The following is a 24,701-nucleotide window of genomic DNA, read 5'->3' as shown; positions in this document are numbered from 1 at the left end:
CTATAGATCCCGTCGAATTGGAATGTTTGCGCCTGTTTGGCCGGTAAAAGTGTGGCCACAAGGCGTCTAGCGAAGTGTGGCAATTCTTCCAAAGGCACTGATTCCGACACCCCTCGAATTTTAATATTCTTGCGGCGCCCCCTGTCATCCAGGAGATTAACTTGCCTGGCCATTGTCAATTGTGAGGTGTGTAAGTGTCGCACTTTCTCCCCTAGGGCTAGGTAGTTCTCCCTCAGTCCCTTGACTTCTTCTTCGATTGCCTGTGTGCGCGTTGACACCGCGTGTACGTCCGATTTGAGTATTGCTAGATCTGCTTCCCACATTTGTCTGAGATTCTGCTGAAGGCCTGTCAGCATGGCCTGTATGTCATTTTTGGAGGCCGGTGCGCTAGTGTCTGCTGTCCATGTGGGTGGTGGGTGCTGGGGACTGGGGTGTGGAGTGCCCTGTGTGTCTCCTTCCTCTTAAGGCTGTGGGGATGTATCTCGGGGAGTTTGGGCCTTTGCTGCGTTTGAGGCCTGTAGCATTTGGCCTATATCGCGCTGTGGCTTTGCGATGTTTTGGGGCGTTTTTTGTGTCTTGCGGCCCATCTCACCTGAGCTCAGGGGGTCGGGGTACCAGTCCTCAAAGTCCGGGACGTTCCAGGGCCAGTGCGTTCCCGAAAGGGTCTGGGGTTGCCCTCCCGTCCTGTAGGCCTTGCCGCCTCGGCGTTTAGTTTTTGAGCCGGGTGTCAGGAGGAACGGCATCGGCGGATCAGTGTGGTCCTCCGAGGTCAGTGCTCGGTTGTGTGGCTGTGGGTGATGAGGATTCTCCCCGTTTTCTGCAGATTGCAGTGGATTGTACCGGAGCTCCGGCAATGTGCGGCCGCTCCGGTCCGTGTCAGGCTCCGCCCCCTCTAGCAATTTTTTTTAGCATCTACACTGAAAGACTTGTTGGAGAGCCGTGGGCGTTCGGCTAGCAACAAAAAGAAAAGAGACATTTTGGCAGAATTGGTCGCATTGGACTTAGCCGAACAAAATGGCGAACTGGGTGTCGAACTAAACCCAGAACCGGAGATCGCATTGGTCCGAACCCCGGAAGACGAACGATTCGACCACGAGGTGAGGGTAAGACTGGCTCACTACGGACCGAACCCCTCACCTAGGATCGTGACACAAGTAATCGCAGCGGTCGATGCCAACCGGCGCCAGACTCCAGCCAGCGCCAGTCCAATTGCTGGGACTTTCCAAACCCCCGAGGAAAAGAGGAAAGTACACTTTGCCGCTTTTAAAAGTTTTGTGGAAGCTGAGGGGGAAATTGACCAGTACTTAGCTGATTTTGAGCGTCAATGTGCCCTACATAAAGTACCCCCCGAGGAGTGGGTTAAGATTTTGTCTGGCAAATTATCCGGGCGAGCCAGTGATGCTTTCCGGGCGATTCCTGACCATGAAGTGGGAAGTTATCGCTTGGTCAAAGAAGCCCTATTGTCCCGGTATGCTGTAACTCCTGAAGCATATCGGAGACGCTTCCGGGAATCTCGAAAGCAAACCGGTGACTCCTACACCGAATGGGCCTGCCGATTACAACGCACGGCTGCCCATTGGATGGATGGGTGTCAAGCTACCACCGCAGAGGAGGTATTACAACTGCTTTTGTTGGAGCATTTTTTTGAAAAGGTGGACAAAGAGATCCGAGAGTGGATTCGGGATAGGAGACCTCTTACCCTACCCGAAGCCACCCGTTTGGCCGACGAGTATGCGGACGCCCGCAAACCCGATCCCTCGGTCCAAAAAACAGCTCCCCGAGTAGAAACCGCCAACATCACCGGCAAACAGTCCGAGTAAATGGACAAGTTGTCAGTGGATTAAGAGACACTGGGGCCACACTAAGATTGATCCAACACGACCTGGTCCCAGAAAAAGAACATACGGGACAAACTGTGGCCGTTAGAGTGGCCGGGGGTGCTGTACATCGTCTCCCCACGGCCCGAGTGCATTTGGATTGGGGGGTAGGGGCCAGCCAAGTAAATGTGGGCCTGATGAAGGGGTTACCAGCTGAAGTCCTCTTGGGAAATGATTTGGCCCCTCTGTTATCCGCTTTTGCCCCTCAAGGCCCGGCTGGAGCTTGTCCTGTCACCACCCGTGCTCAGACCCGTGCCATTGGAATCGGTCAGCCGGTCGCGGAGACCCAGGTAAGAACTAACCCTCTGACTGTGACGTTAGGGCAGACCTCCTTAGACTGGGATACCCCTGAGACTTTTGGGAGGGAGACCCGGGAAGACGTCACCCTACGAAAGTATAGGGATAAGGCTGAGAAAGGGGAACCGGGGACAGATGGGGAAAGCTACGAGTGGGTGGGGGATAGACTATACAGGATCCCTCAGGAACCCGCATCAGGTAGAAACCCCATCCCTCAGAAGCAACTAGTGCTACCCAAAAAGTATAGGCAAGAAGTCATGAGGATCGCCCATGATGTACCACTAGCTGGCCATTTAGGAGTTCGTCGCACGGCCCATAGGATTACCCAGAATTTCTTCTGGCCCGGGTTTAACCGGGACGTGCGGCAGTACTGCAGAACCTGTGACACCTGCCAACGGGTGGGTAAGAGGGGGGATCACCCTAAGGCTAAATTAATGTCGATGCCGATCATTGGGGAACCCTTCTATAGGGTCGCCGTCGACATTGTAGGCCCCCTAGCTCGACCTAGTCCGTCCGGTAAGAAATACATTCTTACCGTGGTGGACTATGGGACCAGGTACCCAGAGGCAGTAGCTCTGTCGAATATTGAAGCTGAAACTGTAGCCGATGCGTTAGTTAAAATATTCACCAGGGTGGGGTTCCCTAAGGAAATCCTATCCGATCAGGGAACCCAGTTTACTGCCTTACTCACGCAACAGTTATGGAAAGTATGCCACATTAAACCCCTGCTCAGCTCCCCGTACCACCGCCAGACTAATGGTCTCTGTGAGCGCTTTAATGGGACCCTCAAACAAATGTTGAGGACCTTTACGGACGGTTGCAGAGACTGGGAGAGATTCTTACCCCACTTGTTATTTGCTTATCGGGAGGTGCCCCAAGAATCTACGGGTTTTTCCCCCTTTGAGTTGTTGTATGGGAGAAGGGTGCAAGGCCCCCTTGATCTCATTCGGGACCACTGGGAGGGGGAAACCGAACAGGAGGGGACACCTATTGTGCCATATGTCCTGGAACTTCGGGACCGCATGGAGCAACTCTCTCTATTGGTAAGAGAGAACCTCCAGGCGGCCCAGGGGCGACAGAAACAATGGTACGATAGGGGTGCCCGCAACGACTTTTCCAAGTAGGGCAGAAGGTATTGGTGCTAAAACCGGTAAAGGACAACAAACTGCAGGCTGCGTGGCAGGGTCCTTACAAGGTTCTAGACCAACTCTGCGACACCACCTACCGTATTGCCAGCTGTGCGGATGAAAGGATCCAATGATCCTTTCATGTGAACATGCTAAAGGAATACCAGGAAAGGCAGGAAGATATTCACGCTGTTTGTGCCCCAGCTACGGATGACCCCGAAAGTTTACCCTTGCCCGATCTGCTAGAGAGAGAAACCCACACCGACCCTATTAGTTTAGTGAAGTTGGGAGACCGATTGAACCCCACTGAGCTAGAACAAGCTAGACAGCTCTTATGGGAAAAACAGAATACCTTCTCCCAGGAACCAGGATACACCACCCTGGCCATGCATAAGGTAGAGACCCCAGGGCAGGCCCCCCTCCGACAGCCCCCTTACCGTATTCCTGAAGCCGTCCGGGAAGGGATGCTGAAGGAGATACGAGAAATGACCCAGCTGTGGGTCATTGAGCCATCGGACAGTCCCTGGGCCTCCCCTGTAGTCCTGGTACCCAAGAAGGACGGAACCACCAGGTTCTGCGTGGACTACAGGCGACTGAATGAAAAGACGACCACTGACGCTTACCCGATGCCCCGGGTAGACGAACTATTAGATCGCATAGCCAGGGGAAACTATCTCTCTACCATAGACCTCTGCAAAGGTTATTGGCAGATCCCCCTGGCCGAGGATGCCATCCCCAAGTCGGCATTTGTCACCCCGTTTGGCTTATACCAATTCAAGGTCATGCCATTCGGGATGAAAAATGCCCCGGCTACGTTCCAGCGGATGGTGGATAGGCTCCTCGATGGATTCCAGGAATTTGCGTGTGCATACCTGGATGACATTGCGATCTACAGTGAGTCTTGGGAAGAACATCTAGTGCACGTAGGGGTAGTCCTAGATAAGATTCGGGCCGCGGGCCTGACACTAAAACCGGAGAAGTGCCATTTAGGAATGGCCGAGGTACAATACTTGGGTCACCGGGTAGGGTGTGGAAACCAGAGGCCGGAGCCTGCCAAGGTTGAAGCAGTGGCTAACTGGCCCACACCCAATACTAAGACCCAGGTATTGGCCTTCCTAGGGACGGCAGGGTATTATAGACGTTTTGTCCCTGATTATAGTACGATAGCCAAGCCCCTGACTGACCTGACCAAGAAGAATTTACCTAGGCAGGTCCTGTGGTCTCCCGCTTGCAAAGCCGCATTTCAATCCCTCAAACATGCACTTGTTAATGCCCCTGTCTTGGCTGCCCCAGTACCTAACAAACGTTTCCTTGTCCATACAGACGCTTCCATGTATGGACTGGGGGCTGTGCTGAGCCAAGTCGGGGAAGATGGAAGAGAGCATCCGGTCGCATACCTCAGCAGAAAGTTGTTACCACGGGAAGTGAGTTATGCGGCCGTAGAGAAGGAGTGCCTGGCCCTGGTATGGGCATTGAAAAACCTAACCCCTTACCTCTATGGACAAGAATTCTCTCTGGTGACCGATCACAATCCATTGGTATGGCTTAACCGGGTCGCAGGAGACAATGGCCGGTTGTTAAGATGGAGCTTGGCTCTGCAAACGTACAATTTCACCATCAGTTACCGACCCGGTAAACTAAATGGCAACGCCGATGGGCTGTCTCGGCAGCTTGACAATTCTCCAGACAAGTGAAGTCCGGTCATCCCTAAGTTAATCCGAAAGGATCAAGCCAGGTCTGCCGGAGTGTACCACTAGGAGGGAGCCGTGTGACAGACCCCTTTTGGGAGTAACAGATACCATCTCGGAGAATTGCCTGTTTTTACCTGAATTATTGTGGACTTCTCTGGATCTGTTCGGTATACGCAGCCACGTGGGGAGAACAATGGGTCGCGGCCATTTTGACCGCACGAACTAATGACCGAACACTCACGAACTTTCCACACGATGAATTTCCACCTTACCGGTAACTTACGCTCATGCTGTTCGACAGATCCAGAGTACCGAACTAGAGACACTAGATCCACGAGAGAGTTTTCGTTTATGTTATGTGGTTCCAGAGTAAATGGTGCAAACGTGTATCTAGTGAACGGCCCAACCGATTTAGGGGATTTTCACGTATATTGTTCCCGTAGAGCTCCGTTCTCTGATACACGTAGTACATTGTATTTCCGTTGCATTTCGTGTGTGTTATTAAACTGATAAATAATTGTTGAATATTCTGCCCGGTACAGTGGGAGGGATTCCCACTGTAAATGTATTATCTCCTCCGGATACGGGGAGGAGTTGTTGTACGGCATAAAAGCCCGAGCTGCAGAATAAAGATTATTCCTACTTTTGACCCTCAACACAGAGTCTCGTCTCGTGCTTGGAGGGGATATTTACTATGCTGATTCGTATTCTCTGAGAACGTGTTTTGTTATAGCTGACTTCATCTTGGGGGAAAGGACACCTTCCTAGTGGCGTAAACCCCTACTACTCCGGGGTGCCGCTACAGTGACCATACTAATCTGTACAAGCAATGGTGAGCAGTGATTGGCTGAGAGCATCAGGTGACCAGACTGTCACGAACGCACCGTACTCCAAGAGTGTGCGTGACGTAGTTGTGGTGGTGAAAGGGTAAAAGTTCACTATTTGACTGCACTAGACCGGAAATAATGACAAAATCCTCCTTAACACCACCTACACTTAAACATAATAATATAAATATTACTATTTTAATGCTGCTACCACCAAGACAATTTATGAATGGGGTGCCTTGGTCCCCCAGGTAAACTTAATAATAAAAACCCACCAAATACAACTTAGCACAATACTTAAGGAATTGCAACAATACTCATTAGTCTCTTCAGGTAACGTGATTCTTTACCAGACAAAGGCAGAACTTAATAAAGGAATATTTATTATGAGCAAAAAATAGTTAAAGTGCATACAAAAATATAGATGACAATCAAAATTAGTTACACCAACAACAGATAAAAAGCAAAAGGGATAATATAACAGAAAATCCTAATCACTTACTCAGCTCTTCAAAGTAAGACTTCTGCCCCAGGGGTTCTCTGGTAGGAAAGATGATGACTTACTTCAAAATTAGATCTTGGCCCAAAACAAGTACACCAACACCCCTCCAAACCATTGGATATATACCCTGTGGAAGTCTTGCCCAGGGGTGGAGTTAAGGCGTACCTATAGAAATAATAAATGACCACCTCCTTTGTTACAGGCCAAGCTGAATCCAAATGGAAACATTTGGCTCTATCTTCTCTTATGTACCTGCCACAGAAATAATATCTTTGAATTCGTTATTATTTTTCCATTCCATAGATATGACACGTACCTTACTCGTGACCCAATATACACTTATCTGTACAAGCAATGGAGAGCAGTGATTGGCTGAGAGCATCACTGTGGCGGACCGCCTGTCACCCCCGACTGTGTGCCTCCGCCAATCGCTGCTTGCAAGTACCTCGGAGTACTTTCAAGCGCTCCACCAGACACCATAACCACTGTAAACCCCACAGCTAGCGTTACAGCTTGGTTGGGGTCTCACTGTGCTCCACCTACCCTGGACCCAAGACCAGGATCCAGCTTCCAGTGGGTAGACCTCTCCTAATCTAGACAGAGGGGTTTTCCATAACATATTCCAGGGGCATTAACCACTGGATCTGAGAGGAGACTACAGTAAAACATACACATAATTACATTAACTCTCAGGTCCAGGACATACAGATTAAATACACCCCAAAAACATACATTTAGCAATTAGGTACTGTAGCAAAACCGACCTCGCCACGTGTCCTTGGAGGGGGCTGCTTGCCCGCCTCTTGGCTTTAGACTATGGCCCCACGCTTTCCCTGCAGAAAGGATGGTTTGTGCCTTTCTGCGGATTGTTAAAGCCATGCTACCCCAGATAGCTATGCCATGGAGCCCAGCCGTATACTGAAAGACTGTATGAAAGACTTTGGCTCCATGGCGATTAAACTGTATGTATGTGATCTGAGCGCCATCCGGTAATAATGTGCGCTCAGATCTAAGCTGTCTGGGGATAGGTAGAATGTCTGTATTTTATGTAATAAATGTAACCTTGTGTATTTTATTGGATTACTTCTCAATTATCACCAGGATAGAAGACTCTGTGGAACTGGTTTTGGGCAGAAAAGCCATGCTTCATTTGGTCAAAAAGGACTTCGATCTATCTTTTGAACCAATTGACCAATTTGGATGATTTTGACATATGTTTGTATTTGGAGTATGCTGATTCGGAAAATGTAAGTGAATGTGATGCATACTTTCAAAGTTATGAATATTGTGTAAAAAACTGTATTCCTCGGCCTGTGATAATGATATTACCCATTGTGTTCAGTAATCATATCACAGGCAGAGGGGAGGATTTTGTGTGGGAGTGTCTGTGTGTATTGTACGGATTGATTAGTTGTTCTGTAAAACCCTGTGGGCTGTACTATGTTTGTGGATTGGGAATAAAAGAGGCTGTATGTGCCAGGACAGAGTTCTACTTTACCCTCAATTTGGAATGCCGTCTCTTATTGGGGGAATCTACTACAAGGGATTGCTATGCTTGTCATATTCCCTTGCTACATCCCTGTTAAGCTCTTGTAAGCGCTGGTTCCTGTTTTGCTCTCTGGAGGGGTCTACGGTGGTTATGGTGTCTGCTGCAGTGCTTGGAGGCCTCAGGAAGCGCTAGGAGCATCCTTCAACGGAGGTACCCAGTTGGGGTGCCCGTCGATCCATTACAGGCACCCCTTCCAGTACTATATTCCTGGATAGCCTGGATCTGAGCGCCCAACATATCCCAAAAGCACTCCTTCCACGCCGCTTAATGAAGCTGGGAGCCTGAATATGACGTCAGACCTGCTCCCGGCATCACTAAGCAGTTTGCGAGGCAGCTGAGCAGGAAAATCAGAGCTCCCTCTCCACCTACTCTGCCTGTCCGATCCCTGCCGGCCCGACCAGCAGCCCCACTGGACAGGTAAGTAATCCCAGGGAGCCTAGGTGGATTTAGGTGGATTTAAATTAAAAAAATATAAAAACAATTGTGAGTGTTGGGGGAAATGTTAGTGTGTGTGTGTGCCTGTGAGTAAATGTGTGTGTGTGTCTGTGAGTGAGTGAATGAGTGTGTGTATCTGTGAGTGTGTATCTGTGAGTGAATGTGTGTGTGTGTCTATGAGTGTGTGTGTCTAAGTGAATGTGTGTGTCTGTAAGTGTGTGTGTCTAAGTGAATGTGTGTGTAAGTGAATGTTTATGTGTGTGTAAGTGAATGTGTATGTGTCGGTCAGTGAGTTTGTGCGTCTGTCAGTGAGAGTGTGCGTCTGCCAGTGTGTGTCCAAGTAATAGTGTGTATCTGTCTATCAGTGTGTGAAATCAGTGAGTGTGTGTGTGTTTGTCAGTATATATGAGAGTGTGTGTCTGTCAATGAGTGTATGCATCTATCAGTGAGTGTGTGCGTCTGTCAGTCAAAGTGCGGCCTTGACAGGAAGGGGTGGCGAAAATTTAAACCAAGGGTTGGTTGGGGTGCCAGAGAACTGTCCTGCCTAGAGCAGCACAAATCCTAAATACACCACTGCATGACCTCATGCTCTGCACTCTATTTATCCTCCTGGGATCGCATGCTCTGCGCTCTATTAATCCTCCTGGGATCCCGTGCTCTGCGCTCTATTCATCCTCTTGGTACATCATGCTCTGCGCTCTATTAATCCTCCTGGGATCCCATGCTCTGTGCTCTATTCATCCTCCTGGTACCCCATGCTCTGCGCTCTATTTATCCTCCTGGGATCCCATGCTCTGCGCTCTATTAATCCTCCTGGGATCCCATGCTCTGGGCTCTATTCATCCTACTGGTACCTCATGCTCTGCGCTCTATTAATCCTCCTGGGATCCCATGCTCTGCGCTCTATTCATCCTCCTGGTACCTCATGCTCTGCGCTCTATTAATCCTCCTGGTACCCCATGCTCTGCGTTCTATTAATCCTCCTGGGATCCCATGCTCTGCGCTCTATTCATCCTCCTGGTACCCCATGCTCTGCGCTCTATTAATCCTCCTGGGATCCCATTCTCTGCGCTCTATTCATCCTCCAGGTACCCCATGCTCTGCGCGCTATTCATCCTCCTGGTACCCCATTCTCTGCGCTCTATTCATCCTCCTGGTACCCCATGCTCTGCGCTCTATTCATCCTCCTGGTACCCCATGCTCTGCGCTCTATTCATCCTCCTGGTACCCCATGCTCTGCGCTCTATTCATCCTCCTGGTACCCCATGCTCTGCGCTCTATTCATCCTCCTGGTACCTCATGCTCTGCGCTCTATTCATCCTCCTGGTACCCCATGCTCTGCGCTCTATTCATCCTCCTGGTACCTCATGCTCTGCGCTCTATTAATCCTCCTGGTACCCCATGCTCTGCGCGCTATTCATCCTCCTGGTACCCCATTCTCTGCGCTCTATTAATCATCCTGGTACCCCATTCTCTGCGCTCTATTAATCATCCTGGTACCCCATGCTCTGCGCTCTATTCATCCTCCTGGTACCCCATGCTCTGCGTTCTATTCATCCTCCTGGTACCCCATGCTCTGCGCTCTATTCATCCTCCAGGTACCCCATGCTCTGCGCGCTATTCATCCTCCTGGTACCCCATTCTCTGCGCTCTATTAATCCTCCTGGGATCCCATGCTCTGCGCTCTATTCATCCTCCTGGTACCCCATGCTCTGCGCTCTATTCATCCTCCTGGGATCGCATGCTCTGCGCTCTATTCATCCTCCTGGTACCCCATGCTCTGCGCTCTATTCATCCTCCTGGTACCCCATGCTCTGCGCTCTATTCATCCTCCTGGTACCTCATGCTCTGCGCTCTATTCATCCTCCTGGGATCCCATGCTCTGCGCTCTATTCATCCTCCTGGGATCGCATGCTCTGCGCTCTATTCATCCTCCTGGTACCCCATGCTCTGCGCTCTATTCATCCTCCTGGTACCCCATGCTCTGCGCTCTATTCATCCTCCTGGGATCGCATGCTCTGCGCTCTATTCATCCTCCTGGTACCCCATGCTCTGCGCTCTATTCATCCTCCTGGTACCCCATGCTCTGCGTTCTATTCATCCTCCTGGTACCTCATGCTCTGCGCTCTATTCATCCTCCTGGGATCCCATGCTCTGCGCTCTATTCATCCTCCTGGTACCCCATGCTCTGCGCTCTATTCATCCTCCTGGGGCCCTATACTCCCCTGTTTATCCTCCTGTTGCCCTATACTCCCCTGTTTACCCCCCTGGGGCCCTATACTCCCCTGTTTATTCCTCCCCTGGGGCCCTATAATCCCCTGTTTATCCCCCTGGGGCCCTACACTCCCCTGTTTATCCCCCTGGGGCCCTATACTCCCCTGTTTATTCCTCCCCTGGGGCCCTATAATCCCCTGTTTATCCCCCCTGGGGCCCTATAATCCCCTGTTTATCCCCCCTGGGGCCCTATACTCCCCTGTTTATCCCCCCTGGGGCCCTACACTCCCCTGTTTATCCCCCTGGGGCCCTATACTCCCCTGTTTATCCCCCTGGGGCCCTATACTCCCCTGTTTATTCCTCCCCTGGGGCCCTATACTCCCCTGTTTATTCCTCCCCTGGGGCCCTATAATCCCCTGTTTATCCCCCCTGGGGCCCTATACTCCCCTGTGTATCCCCCCTGGGGCCCTATACTCCCCTGTTTATCCCCCCTGGGGCCCTATACTCCCCTGTTTATTCCTCCCCTGGGGCCCTATAATCCCCTGTTTATCCCCCTGGGGCCCTATACTCCCCTGTTTATCCAACTGGGGCCCTATAATCCCCTGTTTATCCCCCTGGGGCCCTATACTCCCCTGTTTATCCCCATAGGGCCCTATTGCCCAAGTTGTGTATTTTGGTTTGATGTTTTCCTGTCTGTTTGACAATGAATCACAATTCACAGTTCAGTGGACAAACCCCAATATTGGAAACATAGTGAGATTATTTAACTCTGTAGTTTATAAAACAGGAATATGCTCTAACAGCTGGTTAAACCTCTCTCTGTCTGTGTATCCTGACTAATCCAGGACTCTGTGACACTGGGATTGCCTGCTGATTACACACCTGCAGGATGTCCCCGCCCCTCTCCAGGTGTATAAAGCTATGGGAGGTGAGGTTCTGACAGGTAACAAGCAGCCACAATGATCTGTCAGATTCTGCTCCTGGGATTCTCCCTGCTGACTGCCATTCCTGGGGGGACAGCAAAGCCGTGAGTGGGAGAGCTTAATGTTATATATTATGTATTAGAGGGATAGGTTCTAGCTACAATGTATTCTATAGAGAACTCTGTGTTTATTGTCTTATCGCATGGACTGCAGGGTTTACATAGTGACTGCTCACTCTCACATGTTGGGATGCTCTGTGACTGCTATCATTGTCACATGACGGGTGCTAGGTTAACCTCTGTCTGTTATATAGGTGATCAGTTTTGGGAAACGGTCCCTCTACTGTATTCTGGGTACTTGTATTCTATCTAATTTGGGATGGGCTGTCGCATTGTGGGTATCTGTATTCTGGGGACTTGTACTCTATATAATTTGGGATGGGCTGTCGCATTGTGGGTATCTGTATTCTGGGGACTTGTACTCTATATAATTTGGGATGGGCTGTCGCATTGTGGGTATCTGTATTCTGGGGACTTGTACTCTATATAATTTGGGATGGGCTGTCGCATTGTGGGTATCTGTATTCTGGGGACTTGTACTCTATATAATTTGGAATGGGCTGTCGCATTGTGGGTATCTGTATTCTGGGGACTTGTACTCTATATAATTTGGGATGGGCTGTCGCATTGTGGGTATCTGTATTCTGGGGACTTGTACTCTATATAATTTGGGATGGGCTGTCGCATTGTGGGAATCTGTATTCTGGGGACTTTAGCTGGTCTAAAGCTTTGTGTTGCTGGTTCTTGTGCTCTAACACAGTTCAGCATTTGATAATCTCTGTACTCCAAACTGGTCCCTGGCACCTCCTAAGTATTGTGTGCTTTCCAAAGGTTTATAAACCCATATTACCAATGCAGAAAACTGTTAGAAAATGAGTGAGTGTGCATTAAGAGATCACTGTAGGCTTTTTGGGGGAGGTTACAATTACAAATATTGCAATAGTCCTCATACAGAAAGGTGTACGTTGTAGTCTTACTTATAAAGCGCCAACAAATTCTGCAGCGCTGTACAATGGGTGGACTAACCGCCAAGTAATTGCAACGAGGAGAGTTTGACTCACAGGAGGGCCAGGGCCCTGCTCGATGAGTTTACGTGTGTATAGGGTAATGTATCCAAAGTTAAAGGAACACTATATAGGCACCCAGATTAATTTATTAATGGCTAAGGGTTTTTTGGGGAAATAATACACTGGTTATAGATTAAATAAGAGATTGGGCTCCTGAGGCTTATTGTGCATTTGTTTCTTCTCGACTAAAGTAAAATGTGTCTGCTTTGCTTATAGACTGTAGTGTTCTATGCTATTAAGGGGTGCTCAATAAAGCTATAGGTATGGAGAAGCGGGATGCGTGGTCTGTTCCTTCTGTAATACTAGCAGTTGGCGGGTTATAAGTCTATAGATTGTAGAAACCAGGTCTGCTGTCTATTCCCCCTATAAAATGACAGACTGGTAGAAGTTGTCTGGGCCCTCTAGACCCACAGAAGGGCAGAGGCTGGGCCCTCTAGACCCACAGAAGGGCAGAGGCTGGGCACTCGCTGTCTGGGTCCTCTAGACCCACAGAAAGGCAGAGGCTGGGCACTCGCTGTCTGGGCCCCCCTAAAGCCACTGAAGGGCAGAGGCTGGGCACTCGCTGTCTGGGCCCCCCTAAAGCCACTGAAGGGCAGAGGCTGGGCACTCGCTGTCTGGGCCCCCCTAAAGCCACTGAAGGGCAGAGGCTGGGCACATTTATAGAAATGCTTTCTATCCCAGCAATGGATGTTGTCTCACATGTGTGAACCTTTATTGGTTGTGCCGTAATGCGTGAATAATATTGGCCTATGCTTGCAGCTCATTCACGTGTAATGGACATTCCCCTTCTCCCAGGTACAGGGTCTGTACGATGCTATGGCCACATTGACCATGCAGTGGGATTTCCCAGCGCACACAGTCTGAGTTCTGCTGATTTGTGTTTTGGGAGGTCAAAGCGACCTCAGATGTCAAGATACACAATACCCATTCTGGTGCTCTGGCAGAGATACAAGGATCTAACTGCCAGTACACAGTGGGCAATGCTGGGAATACTGGGATACATTCACAGAAACCTATTCTAGAGCTCCAATCTTGGGAAATAAGTCAGCATTTTACTCCTCTTTCTGGCCAGGTGTGGGCTTCTGTATTGGGAGCAGATGTAGCCAGACTGTGTGTATAAAGGGCAAATACACTAGATTTTCTTTTATTTGAGAAAGCTGACTTTAACCAACAACCTGCTGGGAGTTGTAAAACATTCTGTGTATTATTTCTCACTGACTGATACCTTGTATTTCTGCAGGCAGTATGCTCTTTCTACTCCAGTTCTGCTGAAGAGTGATGAAAATGCCACTGTGTGCGTTAACTTTGTCCGTCTCAATGAAAGTCTACATGTTTTTGCAACGGTTGAGGTCTTTACGGAGAATTACACCATCTTTGATGAAGAAATCCCAGCTGCGGATCTCATGAAGTGCAATGAGTTTAAGGTTGGTTTGACATGACCTGATTAGAGACCTGTCTGGCAGCATATGCTTGCGATTCGAAGAAGACATTGTTATCTGGAGACCATGTACAGACTCTCGGTTTGCCTGTACAACCACATGGTACCATTTGTCATAACCTGATCTAATATTACACCCCAGCTTGTAGCAGTCCGTATCTTGTCTGCCTTCCTTGTTTAGTGCCCATGCATATCCTTTGTTTACTTCATTCTGGGCTTTACATTCTTCTTGACCAGTTTGTGTCCTCTCCCTCCAGGTACCCAAAATAAAGTCGGCTGCTCCAGTCTTCCTTACTTTTTTGGCTACTGGTTCAACCCTACGATTTTATGAACGTAGGAGCCTAGTGATTGATCCGTTGGGCAATGTCTACAAAGTTCAGACTGACAAGCCATTGTACAAACCTAGTGATACAGGTGAGATGATATATAATATTACTGGCACTTCTAGTCCAGGAAATATGAGTGGCATGGCATGCATTGGTGGCTGCCTATTTTTTTTACTTACTTTCCAAGTGTCAGAGCTGTAACTGATCTTCATTCACTGTGAGGTCACCTTAGCCCAAAGTAAGTAAAGTTGGTTCAGTTGGGCAGCAGAACTGAACTCGGCAGGACTCCTGCCCGAGGTCTAGACCCCCTCCGATTAACCTCTAAGGTTGGTGCCAGTACAATCTGTTACAATGTGATGTAAAGATCATTAAGTTCTCAAACCCCAACACACAATGTCTCATTTGGACTCTTCTCATCCCATCTTTCAGTGCGGGTCCGGCTGATCTCGCTGAATCAGAAGCTGGAGCCAGTGGAGGAGAAAGTGAGTAGGATTTATTTTGCTCTGACATCCTTTAACTCGGTTTCCCAAACTTTTTTTAGGTTCAAGGCGCCCTTAATATATTTCCAAGGCGCCCCAAGTCAAAAAAATGTTCTAGGTTGTATATCTGTACATCGCAGCAGCATATACTTGACTCCTGTTGGCAGAAATGCTTGCCGTTCAAGCACAGATGCAGAAACCTAATCTTGGGAGGGGTACTGGTAGATTATTTAAATAAACAATACAGGCACTACAGCACTTTGTCGTGGTTATGGTGCCAGCAGTGCCCTACTAGAGTTAGTCGTTGAACTGTTTGACCACTTACTTGGGATCTGCTGGGATGGCCTGTAGTAGGGATTAGTGGCATTGGTGAGTGTCGCTCAATTATTGTCTCTGTGGTGGCAGGATGGGAAATTTAGAAATATTTATTTCTGGTTGAAGAATATGGTAAGGGTTTTTTTTTATTTTATTTTTTTAATATTCTCTCCTTACCCTTGTCTGTCAGGGGGACTGTACAAGGCAATCCCTTGTGGTCTGATGGGGAAGCCCTGACAGTTCTAGTGGTGACCGTGAACTCTAGCAGCCTCAGGAGTTCACTCTCGCCAGATTTGGAGCGTTGCTGTGGTAACCGCAGCAGCACTCTGAGCTTGCGAAAGGAGAATCGCTCCCTCTCCCACCGGTTACTGTATGCATTTTTTTTGATTACCACAAGCTGTGATCTGCTATCTATTTACAAGTTCTCTTCATTTCTGAATGGTATTTATTTTGTCCTCTCAAGTATATTCTGTCACATGTTACTGTGTCATAAAGCAAACCAACACATTCTACATTCATGTACATAGTATGTTCTCCTCCATTGAACAAATAATCAGAGTGGTCTTTGCGTGTCCCCTTAATGTTCACTTTTGATAAAACACATGCCCTGCCTTTTAAATGGTCAATGGTTTTATTTAATGAAGTTTGTATTACTATTCTCTAAATCCTGACTTGCCATCATGCATTCTAATACTTGTTTAACCTCTCTCCACAGTACTCTGCAGTCTATGCTGTGGTAAGAAATGTGTATATTTTATTTTTTGTAAAGGAATGCCCTCCTCTCTCAATGTGTGTCTTGTTTCTAATGGCTGGCTTGTGGTGGTTTGGATTATTTTCTTGACTCTCCATTCAGCCCAACATAATGTGGGAAACCTTAGTTATTGTATTATGGTGTATCCTTAATTCAATGTTCTATAAACGTCTACTTGTATTCACTTCCTGAGGAATCCTAGTTTCAATCTCCTGTTTTCAATACTAGTTTCTGGTCATTTATTTATAAACCTTCCCGTAGGATCCATCTGGGAATCGGATGTTCCAGTGGCTGAATCTGGAGTCCGACCACGGCATTGTGTCGCTGGAGTTTACTCTGCTTTCTGACGCAAGTCTAGGAAATTACAGAATTGAAGCTCTGAGAGAATCGGGTGACAAGATTTCCCAAGAGGTTCCGGTTGAAGAATATGGTAAGGGGACATATGTTTGTTGTTAATGTCACTCGGTCACAACCGGGGGGATGCATTTTATATAATCTTCATCATGTGAAATGGACTTTGCTCAAATCCCTTCTGTATAACATGTTTGTTTCTGTGTATCATTTTTTTTTAAATGGTTTTTATTTTCCTCTCTAGTGCCACCAAAATATAGTGTGTCTATAGATGCTCCATCAACTGTTACTGTTCTTGACAAGGCTCTCTCCATTAATACCACTGCAAAGTAAGTTCCCCTAGCAATCTCAAATATCCCACTCTGAACCACGAATGTAACATTCTCATACGCTGCTCTGGATATGACAACTGTCACCTGAGCAGATAAATTGCAGCTTATCACAAAACAAATCTGAGTCTAATATTTAACAGATTTGTGTGGTTATTTATTTCTTAACCTTAATATCTTTTGGTGTCATGCACTCCTTTGGTGTCATCACAAATTTGAAGTGATGTTACTACTGCAAAGGATCCTGGGTGGGCATATGCAAATATATATTTAGATTACACAAGATCCAGCGCACTCCCTTATCCACTACATGTCAACTTGAGAGCACAGATTTATTTAAATGCACCTCACCTAGGCTAAAATAATGGGGATTTAGTTACATTGCATAAGCCTGTCACAACGTCAATGTAGCCCATCTCTGGCAGGTCCTACTCTAGCAGCCTAATACCTACACTTTTATTTTTCTTTTTTTTTTTCAGATACACCTATGAACAGGGAGTTCCAGGGACGATCACTGGAAAGTTGTGTAGACGATACTCCTCATATTATCCAGGAAATGCTTGCAACCGGAACCCAGAGGGGCTCTGCCAGTCCATCACAGGCAAAGTATGTTCATTGCTCTCGTCTTCCCCATATTGGAAGAAAATAGACAGAGCTCTGCAGCCAACTTCTACTCTAGAAGAGTCAGATCACTGCTCCTAAACCTGAATAGGGATTTACCAAAACAGCACTGTGTGCTTTAACTAGATCTTCTGCTCTTGGTTAATGTAAAAATACAGATCCAGACAAGCTAGTCGAGGTCTTGTGCACTTTCATGTTGTTGTCCCCCCCCCCCCCCCCCACTGGGTTCTTATAATGAAATGTGTAAATACTTGTAATTCCGGAAGTAGTAGTCATGTCTGATTTTTAATGATCTGATCCTTCTGCACTACAGACTGATTCAGATGGGACATTTGGTACCATCATTGATCTCACCAACTACCAGCTTGATCGCTCAGGACTCGATATGTCATTTACTCTTCAGATGACCGTGTCTGAGGAGGGCACAGGTAACCAGCTAAAATCTTTATTCTTTGTCTTAGAAATCCAACATGCCCAGTGGTCCTAAGACCAACAATTTAATAAGTAAAACAAAGCTCTTGTAAAGGACTAATGAATTTAAGGCCTCTGTGGCCGTATTGCATTCCAAACATTCTTCAAATCCTTCTAGACTGTCAGTCAAATCTTGTCTTGGTGCCATGGGATTTAAGGGACTCCAATATTTGCTTTTTGAGCCAAACACTCGTCTGTCTTTGGTAAAGCCATGAAGAATGTGAATTACAAATGGTGCTCTCAAACTGAATCACCCTATTGGAGTAAATGTTATGGTTAACCTGGACTGAGCAGTTATTTGTCTTTCTACTTGCAGGGGTCCAGATAACTGAAACAAAGTATATCTCCATCACCAACCTGATATCGAGGGTCTCTTTTGATCGGCAGGCTATGAGTCAGTATTACAAACGTGGCTTGGCTTTTCTTGTACGGGTAAGCCCTAGTTACTGTGATTCTCCCTAAACCAACAAAGGTTGTTTCTAGGTTCTGCAGGTGTAGCCAAAAGCGATTTCCCATCCCCTCCTTAACACTGGAAGGTTGTACTCTTAATTCTTTCTGCTCTATTAATGAACACTTTCCTTGGTCCATGGACTTATTTACTAATACTTGACTGCCCCTTTACTTCACTCAGAAGTGGTGACAGCAGGTTTGAAAAATTCACAGCCTCCTTCCACAGGGTCGAACAAAGGAATCTATTGAGTGCAGCTATGCCAGTATGGCAGTGCCACCTGTGATTCAGGACTTGTGGCCCATCATTCTGTTGGGATCTAAACTAAAAGTGACAAACCTTGGTATTGGCAATAGAAGCATGGTGTCTCTGGGCATTTGTACATTCTAATTTTCTGAGAGGTTACTCCACCTGAGCCAGGTAGGGGTAGTTTACTAACTCTGTATATGTGAGAAGTTCTAGGTGGTGGAGGAAGAATTATTGAATAAGGTTATGTTGTGACCCTTGGTTTACCTGGCAATGTGGTTATGGTTTTCAAGATCGAAGTGACTTTATAGAGCAGTATTGTGCACACACACTCTGTATTGACAAAAGTTCTATACAAATGTCTTATTCAATCCATGACTTCATAGATTAATGTGGTAAATGCATCTGGACAGCCACTGGGTGGTGAAAACATAGAGCTTCAACTGAATGGGGTGCCTATCCAAAACCTGACCACCGGAACAGATGGTAGTGCAGAGTATTTGATCGATACCTCTGACATTCTTCAAACTGAAATTCAAATTCAGGTGAGGACAGAAGGATTTTTTTTATTTTATATTTTTCTATTTTTTTTTTTTTTCAACTCTGTAAAACCTGGGCTTTATGGTTCTGTCCTAGCCAATGGCTAAACAATGTCTGATTTCTGTAATGGACACATACTGTCCTGTCTTCTATCTGCAGGCTTTATACAAGAACACCGAGCAGTGCTACGACTCCAACTTTTTAACACCAACCTATTCCAATGATTTCTTTTCTGCCACACGGTTTTACTCTCGGTCTGGAAGCTTTATACAGGTGCACGGCCCACGTGAGGAGCTACTCTGTGGACAGAGCTATGACCTCAAGGTGCAATATGTACTCAGTGCAGAAGGTGTAGAAGGTGATGCCCGACCTTCTGTGTTTTATCAGGTGCGTAAGATGGAACCTGTGGTAGAAAGAAGGGGGAACCCTTGCTATGGTTTGTCAAGTAAGCATGACCATCAGATGTCTTTAGGCATGATTATCTGCAGAGTTAATCAAGGATTGGGGTTTTGTCTGTACTTTTTTTTTTTTTTTTTTTTTTAATGGATATTTGTGGGAAGAGATGGATCTGGTGACCCCATTATAGCAAAGTACCATAGGAAGTCTTCAAATGAAGAACCACTCGGCTCTATATTATGAGGAAGGATGGCAAGTTTGATCTTTACAGGATTCCTCTGGGAATGCATCAGAACATGGGATCAGAGGGGGATAAAAAGCAACTGTTTAATAATTCTGATGATTATCTGCTTCTACCTACTTGCAGGTCTTGTCAAAAGCAAAGATTGTTCAACATGGTCAACATAGTCTACCTTCAAGTAGCGGTAAGTAGGCCTCTGCGCATTGGGCGTAGGAAGATCTAACAATTAGGCATGTGTGATGCAAAGTAAAATGTCAGACCAAGAGGTGCGTGGCGTAAAATGAAAACTTCTTCTGAGAATGAGACAATAATGGCAGTATTTTATATTAAGCATTTTTTTACATTTCCTTCTGCTAAAAAAAGCTCAAATCCTTGCATCATACCTGCACGATCATTGAATATACTGTTTCCTTCATGACAGCACTGAAAGGTGAACTAACCTTCAGTATCGACGTGTCTTCAGATCTGGCCCCGGGGGCAGATGTCATTGTGTACATGATTCTACTGGGGGAAGTCATTGCAGACTCTGTCAAGCTGAATGTGGAGAAGTGTTTCAAGCACCAGGTAAGTTCAGAGTTACGGAGTCCTAGAGCTTAATATAATCCGGTAACTGGGTTAGAAGAGGCTTGTTTTATTATTCTATCTTTCTTAAGGTATCCATGAATTTTTCTGCTGAAAAAGGAATTCCTGGATCTACTGTAGACCTCAAAGTATCAGCAGCTCCCAGTTCCCTGTGTGGGCTTCGGGTCATTGATTCCAGCCTCCTTCTGCTGAATCCATACCAGGCTATTACTGCTGAAACTGTGAGTAGGCACAACACCTAACATAACCAAAGCAAAGGGAGAGATATCTAATCTAAAAGGGAGATTAGCTAAACGGTGCAACAGATGTGATCTAGTGTTCCATCAGGGAGTTTATTTAAGAACAAAACAAATATCCAAAAATAGAACTTTGTATGCATGCGGTCCAAGGCCGTGCAGGTAACCCAGTTAATTTTGGGTGAAGATCTGTTAAGCAAGATGTTTTATTGAGTAACTGAGCAAGGATTTTACTTTAAGCACAAGGGTATACTGAGAATGGACAGCAGCTGAAATAGCCTGCTCTTCAGTGGGTTCCCGCTCAGATCTCCAGCTGGTTCTGGTTCATTATGTGCCATTAGAGGGAATCTATCAGACTGATCTCATCCCTACGGGCAGTCCAGATCCTAAATGCCTCAAAGTTCCTTCTGCACGAGAGACCTCGCATAGATGATGCCTTGCAACGTTGAAAGGATCGTCTGGGGTTGCTGTATCTCTCGTGCAGAGGAAACTTGCTGGCATTTTGAATCTCAACTGTCCATATGGGTGGGACCAGTCTGATATGCTTCAGGTATGTTCTCTCTGTATTGGCACAAGATGAGCTAAAACCAACTTGAGATCTGAGTGGGGACCCACCAAAGGGCAGGCTAATTGAGCTGTTAAAAAGATGTGTGTATTTTTTATTATATATCCTGTATTTTTATGTATCTTATTTTTCTGCAGGTGTATAACTCCTTGAGATACAACAGCTTAAATGGATACTATGTGTCAGGTTATAATGTGGCCCCACCTGCCCTTCCCTGCATCGACTCGAGCAATCAAATAATTATTGAGGGCATATATTACGAGCCTGTAAGCTCTCCGAACGAAAGAGACTCTTTTGAAGTGTTCCGTGTAAGTATCTGGGGTGTTTTGCTTGTCTGATATTTGCTGAGCTTTCAAATGGTTTAAGGAGATGTGGGGAGCGTCTGGATGACTTGTAGTTGGGTGGGTCAGTCTTTGAGATGAAAGTGGTTGTGTGCAAGAGGTATTTTGGCTTTACATTTTCTTGTTTAACCATTTAACACTTATACGGTGGCATCCTGGTTAACATCCTTCCATTCTGTTTCAGGACATCGGTTTGGTATTTGCAACCAACACCACAGTGCATAAACCAGAGGTGTGTGGCAGATACAACAGCCGTCCCTACAGTTTTCCTGAGCTGACCCTTGCAACAACGTCTCTTGCAAGGGAGGTTGTAGAATTCTCAGGTAAACTGTTTTATAAAGGTGTGTAAATATATTGGTGGTGTGGTAAGATCCTCAATAGCTGCTTCAGTCCAGTGAAGTCTCATCCATGAGGACATTTTAGGCAGTGCCCTTGCAATGTCTAGTGCTCAAAAAAAACAAAAAACCTTGAGTTGCTAAAATTAGACTGTCACGATTTTTACGAGAGATTTGAATTCTGTTTATCCTTTTATATTCTTGACTGGCTTATTGTAACGTTGCACCCCTAGAAGGCAGGTCTGAATGCTGTCCTCTCGGGCTCAGTTCGTAGCACCGGGGGTTGGCGTGTGCAGGCCTCCCCTTCTCCTGGTGCCCCGCAACCTTACTCTTGGCTCTTGTCAGGATTACTGTTTGATCCAGCACGTAGAACTGTATAGCACGGATGACAAATAAGTAACGCATTACCGGTCCTTAGAATGGCCGGATTTAACGTACATAGAATAGTCAAAATACTAGCCGAGGTCAGGGAACACAGAAAGGGACACAGCGATGAGGAAAGCCAGGAGTCAGGATACCAGAATATAGAGAAGTCAATAAACAAAACCAAAGTCAAAAACCAGGTAGAAAACTATAAACAGGAACGCGCTCTCAGACAGCCACAAGGGAAACCACGACAGGGCACTGAGCAGGATGAGAACTGGGCCTAAATACCCCTCCTCTAGATCTGATAGGCTGTAACCGGCCTTTGACCCCAAAGTCAGTTACCAGGTTTCCATTTGCATAATTGCTGCTCAGCACAAACCCTTCTGTGGATTAGGTTGCTGCTCGGCACAACTTTTCCTGGATGGACAGTAAATATCATTAACCACATTTCTATAAGCGGATGAATACGTGACAGCTCTCTCAGCTCGATCCTCAAGCTAACAATCACTCCCTGCAGGGACTGAAGTCTTCCCTTTCAGTGCTACAATCTGTCATCTGAGCCAGCTTTAAGACCTCTGTCAGCAGGCTCCTCACTCCCCCCTTCTTTCTGATGTCACACGGAATTGTGCAAAGATTGTAGACAATATGTATTTATTGCAGCTGATCAGAATGCCAAGTGTGGACTCACTGCAAGGGCTAACATTGTATTTACTCTTTGTACCCATGCATTGACTGTATGTTAAAATATTAAGATTAGTTATCTGTCAAATGTGCTCTATGAAAAATGAAATATTTTAAATAAAAATGAATGACGGATCTTGCCTGTTAGAGTTCACTATATTGGTGAATACAGAGGTTCAAAATCTGTCTTTGTTTTAGGCAAACTTTTCTGTAATGCCAGTTTGGCTTTTTTTTTTTTTTTTTTTGCCATTTGGATTCTGTATAACTTGGCTCTTAGAAAATACACGTCGATTTGCAAATATTGTGTCAGTGGTACAGAATATGGGTGGGGAGACAGGACCATAAATGCACACCTCACGAGTGTCCCTATTAGGGTTCCAAATCCCTCTGCCCCGCTCTATATATTGTTGGTGTGTCTGGGTGTATAACCGCTCCACACTAATCATACTCCCAGCAATGTGTCTTTAAACTACAATAAATGTGTTTAGAAATCAGTCTGTGTACATTAGACACATTGTTCTTCTAAATTACATTTTAGTTCTGTAAATTAAGTAATGTCTCAGAACAGCCCTGGCCACACTCACGCCTACATTTAAAGTATTGGGAGGTGTGCTTTTGGATGGGGACTAGCATTACTGTCTGCCACCAATATGTGTAAATGTTTAACTTAATTTAATTTTGATATTGGTGGGAATGCCTAAATTCCCAGCAATCTGTCTCTGTAACTGACTTTTTTTTTTTTTTTTTTTTGGTAGATGTGTCTATAGGTGGGTCTTCAGCAGAGTCTGTCATCACTGTGCGTAATACGTTCCCTGACATCTGGAATTTTGACATCACACCTGTTGGGTGAGTGTGCATATATAACAAGGCCTGCATTCGGTTAAATAGCTAGGGGTGCTACTTCATAGGAAATGCATTCTGGTCCTTGCAAGTGGTCACAGATGGAAAGAGAATTTACAAAGCCTTGCATTCCTCTAAAGCAGTGGGTTCCAAACTAGTCAGGGCACACTTACCATTGTAACTTTATTATTTTTTTTTTTATTTTACTTTTTTTTTTTGGACACAACTGGGTAATCACTAAATCCTGGACTGGTTTGGAAAGCACTGTTTTTAAAGGTGCATGCTCTGTGAAAATCTGGGATACAGACTTTTTTAAATATAACTCTATGGTAAAGGTTACCCTCAAATGTACAGCTTTCCAAAACACCTATACAGCTGTGTAACGGAGCTCCCTGTATACCTGGCTGGGTACCTCCACCAAGGACTGCTTCCTAGCTGGAACAGGGGACACACCGCAGCACTTCTGCCCAGTCGCCGTGGCTTGACTGGGGCACTGGAACTGCTCCCTCCTGGAGCCAAATGGTAACTCGCTAGCCATCCCCAGGCACTGGACGACACTCTGTCCTGGGAGCTCTAGTCCTTAAAAAGACTTCTCCCGTTGAATCCTCCTCACTGGAACAGTTTTAGTGCTTGGCCCTTTACCCTCCCAGTAACCAGATGACCAATAGTTATGGGGTACAAGCTGGAACCCTTTTTAATCTGGCCTGCTTTTATACAATTTGTCCAAACACTCCCACACAACAGGATAATCCCTCCACCTGGACTTGAGAGGAGACTAGTTACAAGCAAACATCTAACCTACTCCTCCCCTGTGCCTGAGAGCGAATTACCTGAGCACACAAACATATATAATCGAATTATCTCAGTACAGAAACCGGCAATATAACAAAAGTGCCCCTAAAAGAAAAATGGAAAAAACACAAGTTACAGCCCATGATAGCCCTGATCTGGGGGACCAGCCTATCCAAAAATCACCCAGATCGGTTCAGGGGTTTGGGATTTCCATGGAAGTTGTAATTTTCAGGCTAGGTTCAGTAGCTTAAAAATGAACAAACTACCGAATGGAATCCATAGTTCTACCCTGGAGCTTGTTAACCTTGTTCGTGGGAACATTTCCACCAAACCGTGCCCTTCTAAGTTGTATAGAACAAACACAGGCGATGGTGGAAGTCCAGCGGTGTTCGGGAGTTTGTCTGATTTTTAGTTCCATGAATTCGATGACCAAACACTGCTGC

General features: G+C 46.3%; 1 protein-coding gene across 2 annotated transcripts in view; it reads left to right on the top strand.

The window, feature by feature from the left end:
- The first annotated feature begins 11,452 nt into the window (after positions 1–11,452).
- Positions 11,453–24,701, top strand: part of LOC134575913 (ovostatin-like) — a 29,805-nt gene continuing 16,556 nt past the window's right edge. For both annotated transcript variants that reach the window (XM_063435363.1, XM_063435364.1), the window contains exons 1-18: positions 11,453–11,546; positions 13,809–13,992; positions 14,264–14,420; positions 14,762–14,814; positions 15,842–15,862; positions 16,139–16,307; positions 16,473–16,557; positions 17,037–17,163; positions 17,492–17,606; positions 17,966–18,081; positions 18,730–18,888; positions 19,043–19,270; positions 19,647–19,704; positions 19,942–20,084; positions 20,174–20,323; positions 21,041–21,211; positions 21,429–21,567; positions 23,382–23,472. In XM_063435363.1, coding sequence (XP_063291433.1) covers positions 11,479–11,546; positions 13,809–13,992; positions 14,264–14,420; positions 14,762–14,814; positions 15,842–15,862; positions 16,139–16,307; positions 16,473–16,557; positions 17,037–17,163; positions 17,492–17,606; positions 17,966–18,081; positions 18,730–18,888; positions 19,043–19,270; positions 19,647–19,704; positions 19,942–20,084; positions 20,174–20,323; positions 21,041–21,211; positions 21,429–21,567; positions 23,382–23,472 — 2,234 coding nt within the window. In that variant the 5' untranslated portion in view covers positions 11,453–11,478. The remainder of the gene's footprint in view (positions 11,547–13,808; positions 13,993–14,263; positions 14,421–14,761; positions 14,815–15,841; positions 15,863–16,138; positions 16,308–16,472; positions 16,558–17,036; positions 17,164–17,491; positions 17,607–17,965; positions 18,082–18,729; positions 18,889–19,042; positions 19,271–19,646; positions 19,705–19,941; positions 20,085–20,173; positions 20,324–21,040; positions 21,212–21,428; positions 21,568–23,381; positions 23,473–24,701) is intronic.

This window comes from Pelobates fuscus, chromosome 10, assembly GCF_036172605.1.
Source record: "Pelobates fuscus isolate aPelFus1 chromosome 10, aPelFus1.pri, whole genome shotgun sequence".
In the NCBI taxonomy this organism is placed as follows: domain Eukaryota; kingdom Metazoa; phylum Chordata; class Amphibia; order Anura; family Pelobatidae; genus Pelobates; species Pelobates fuscus.
The sequence above is the reverse complement of the archived record's forward strand: the minus strand, read 5'-3'. Positions and strand labels throughout refer to the sequence as shown.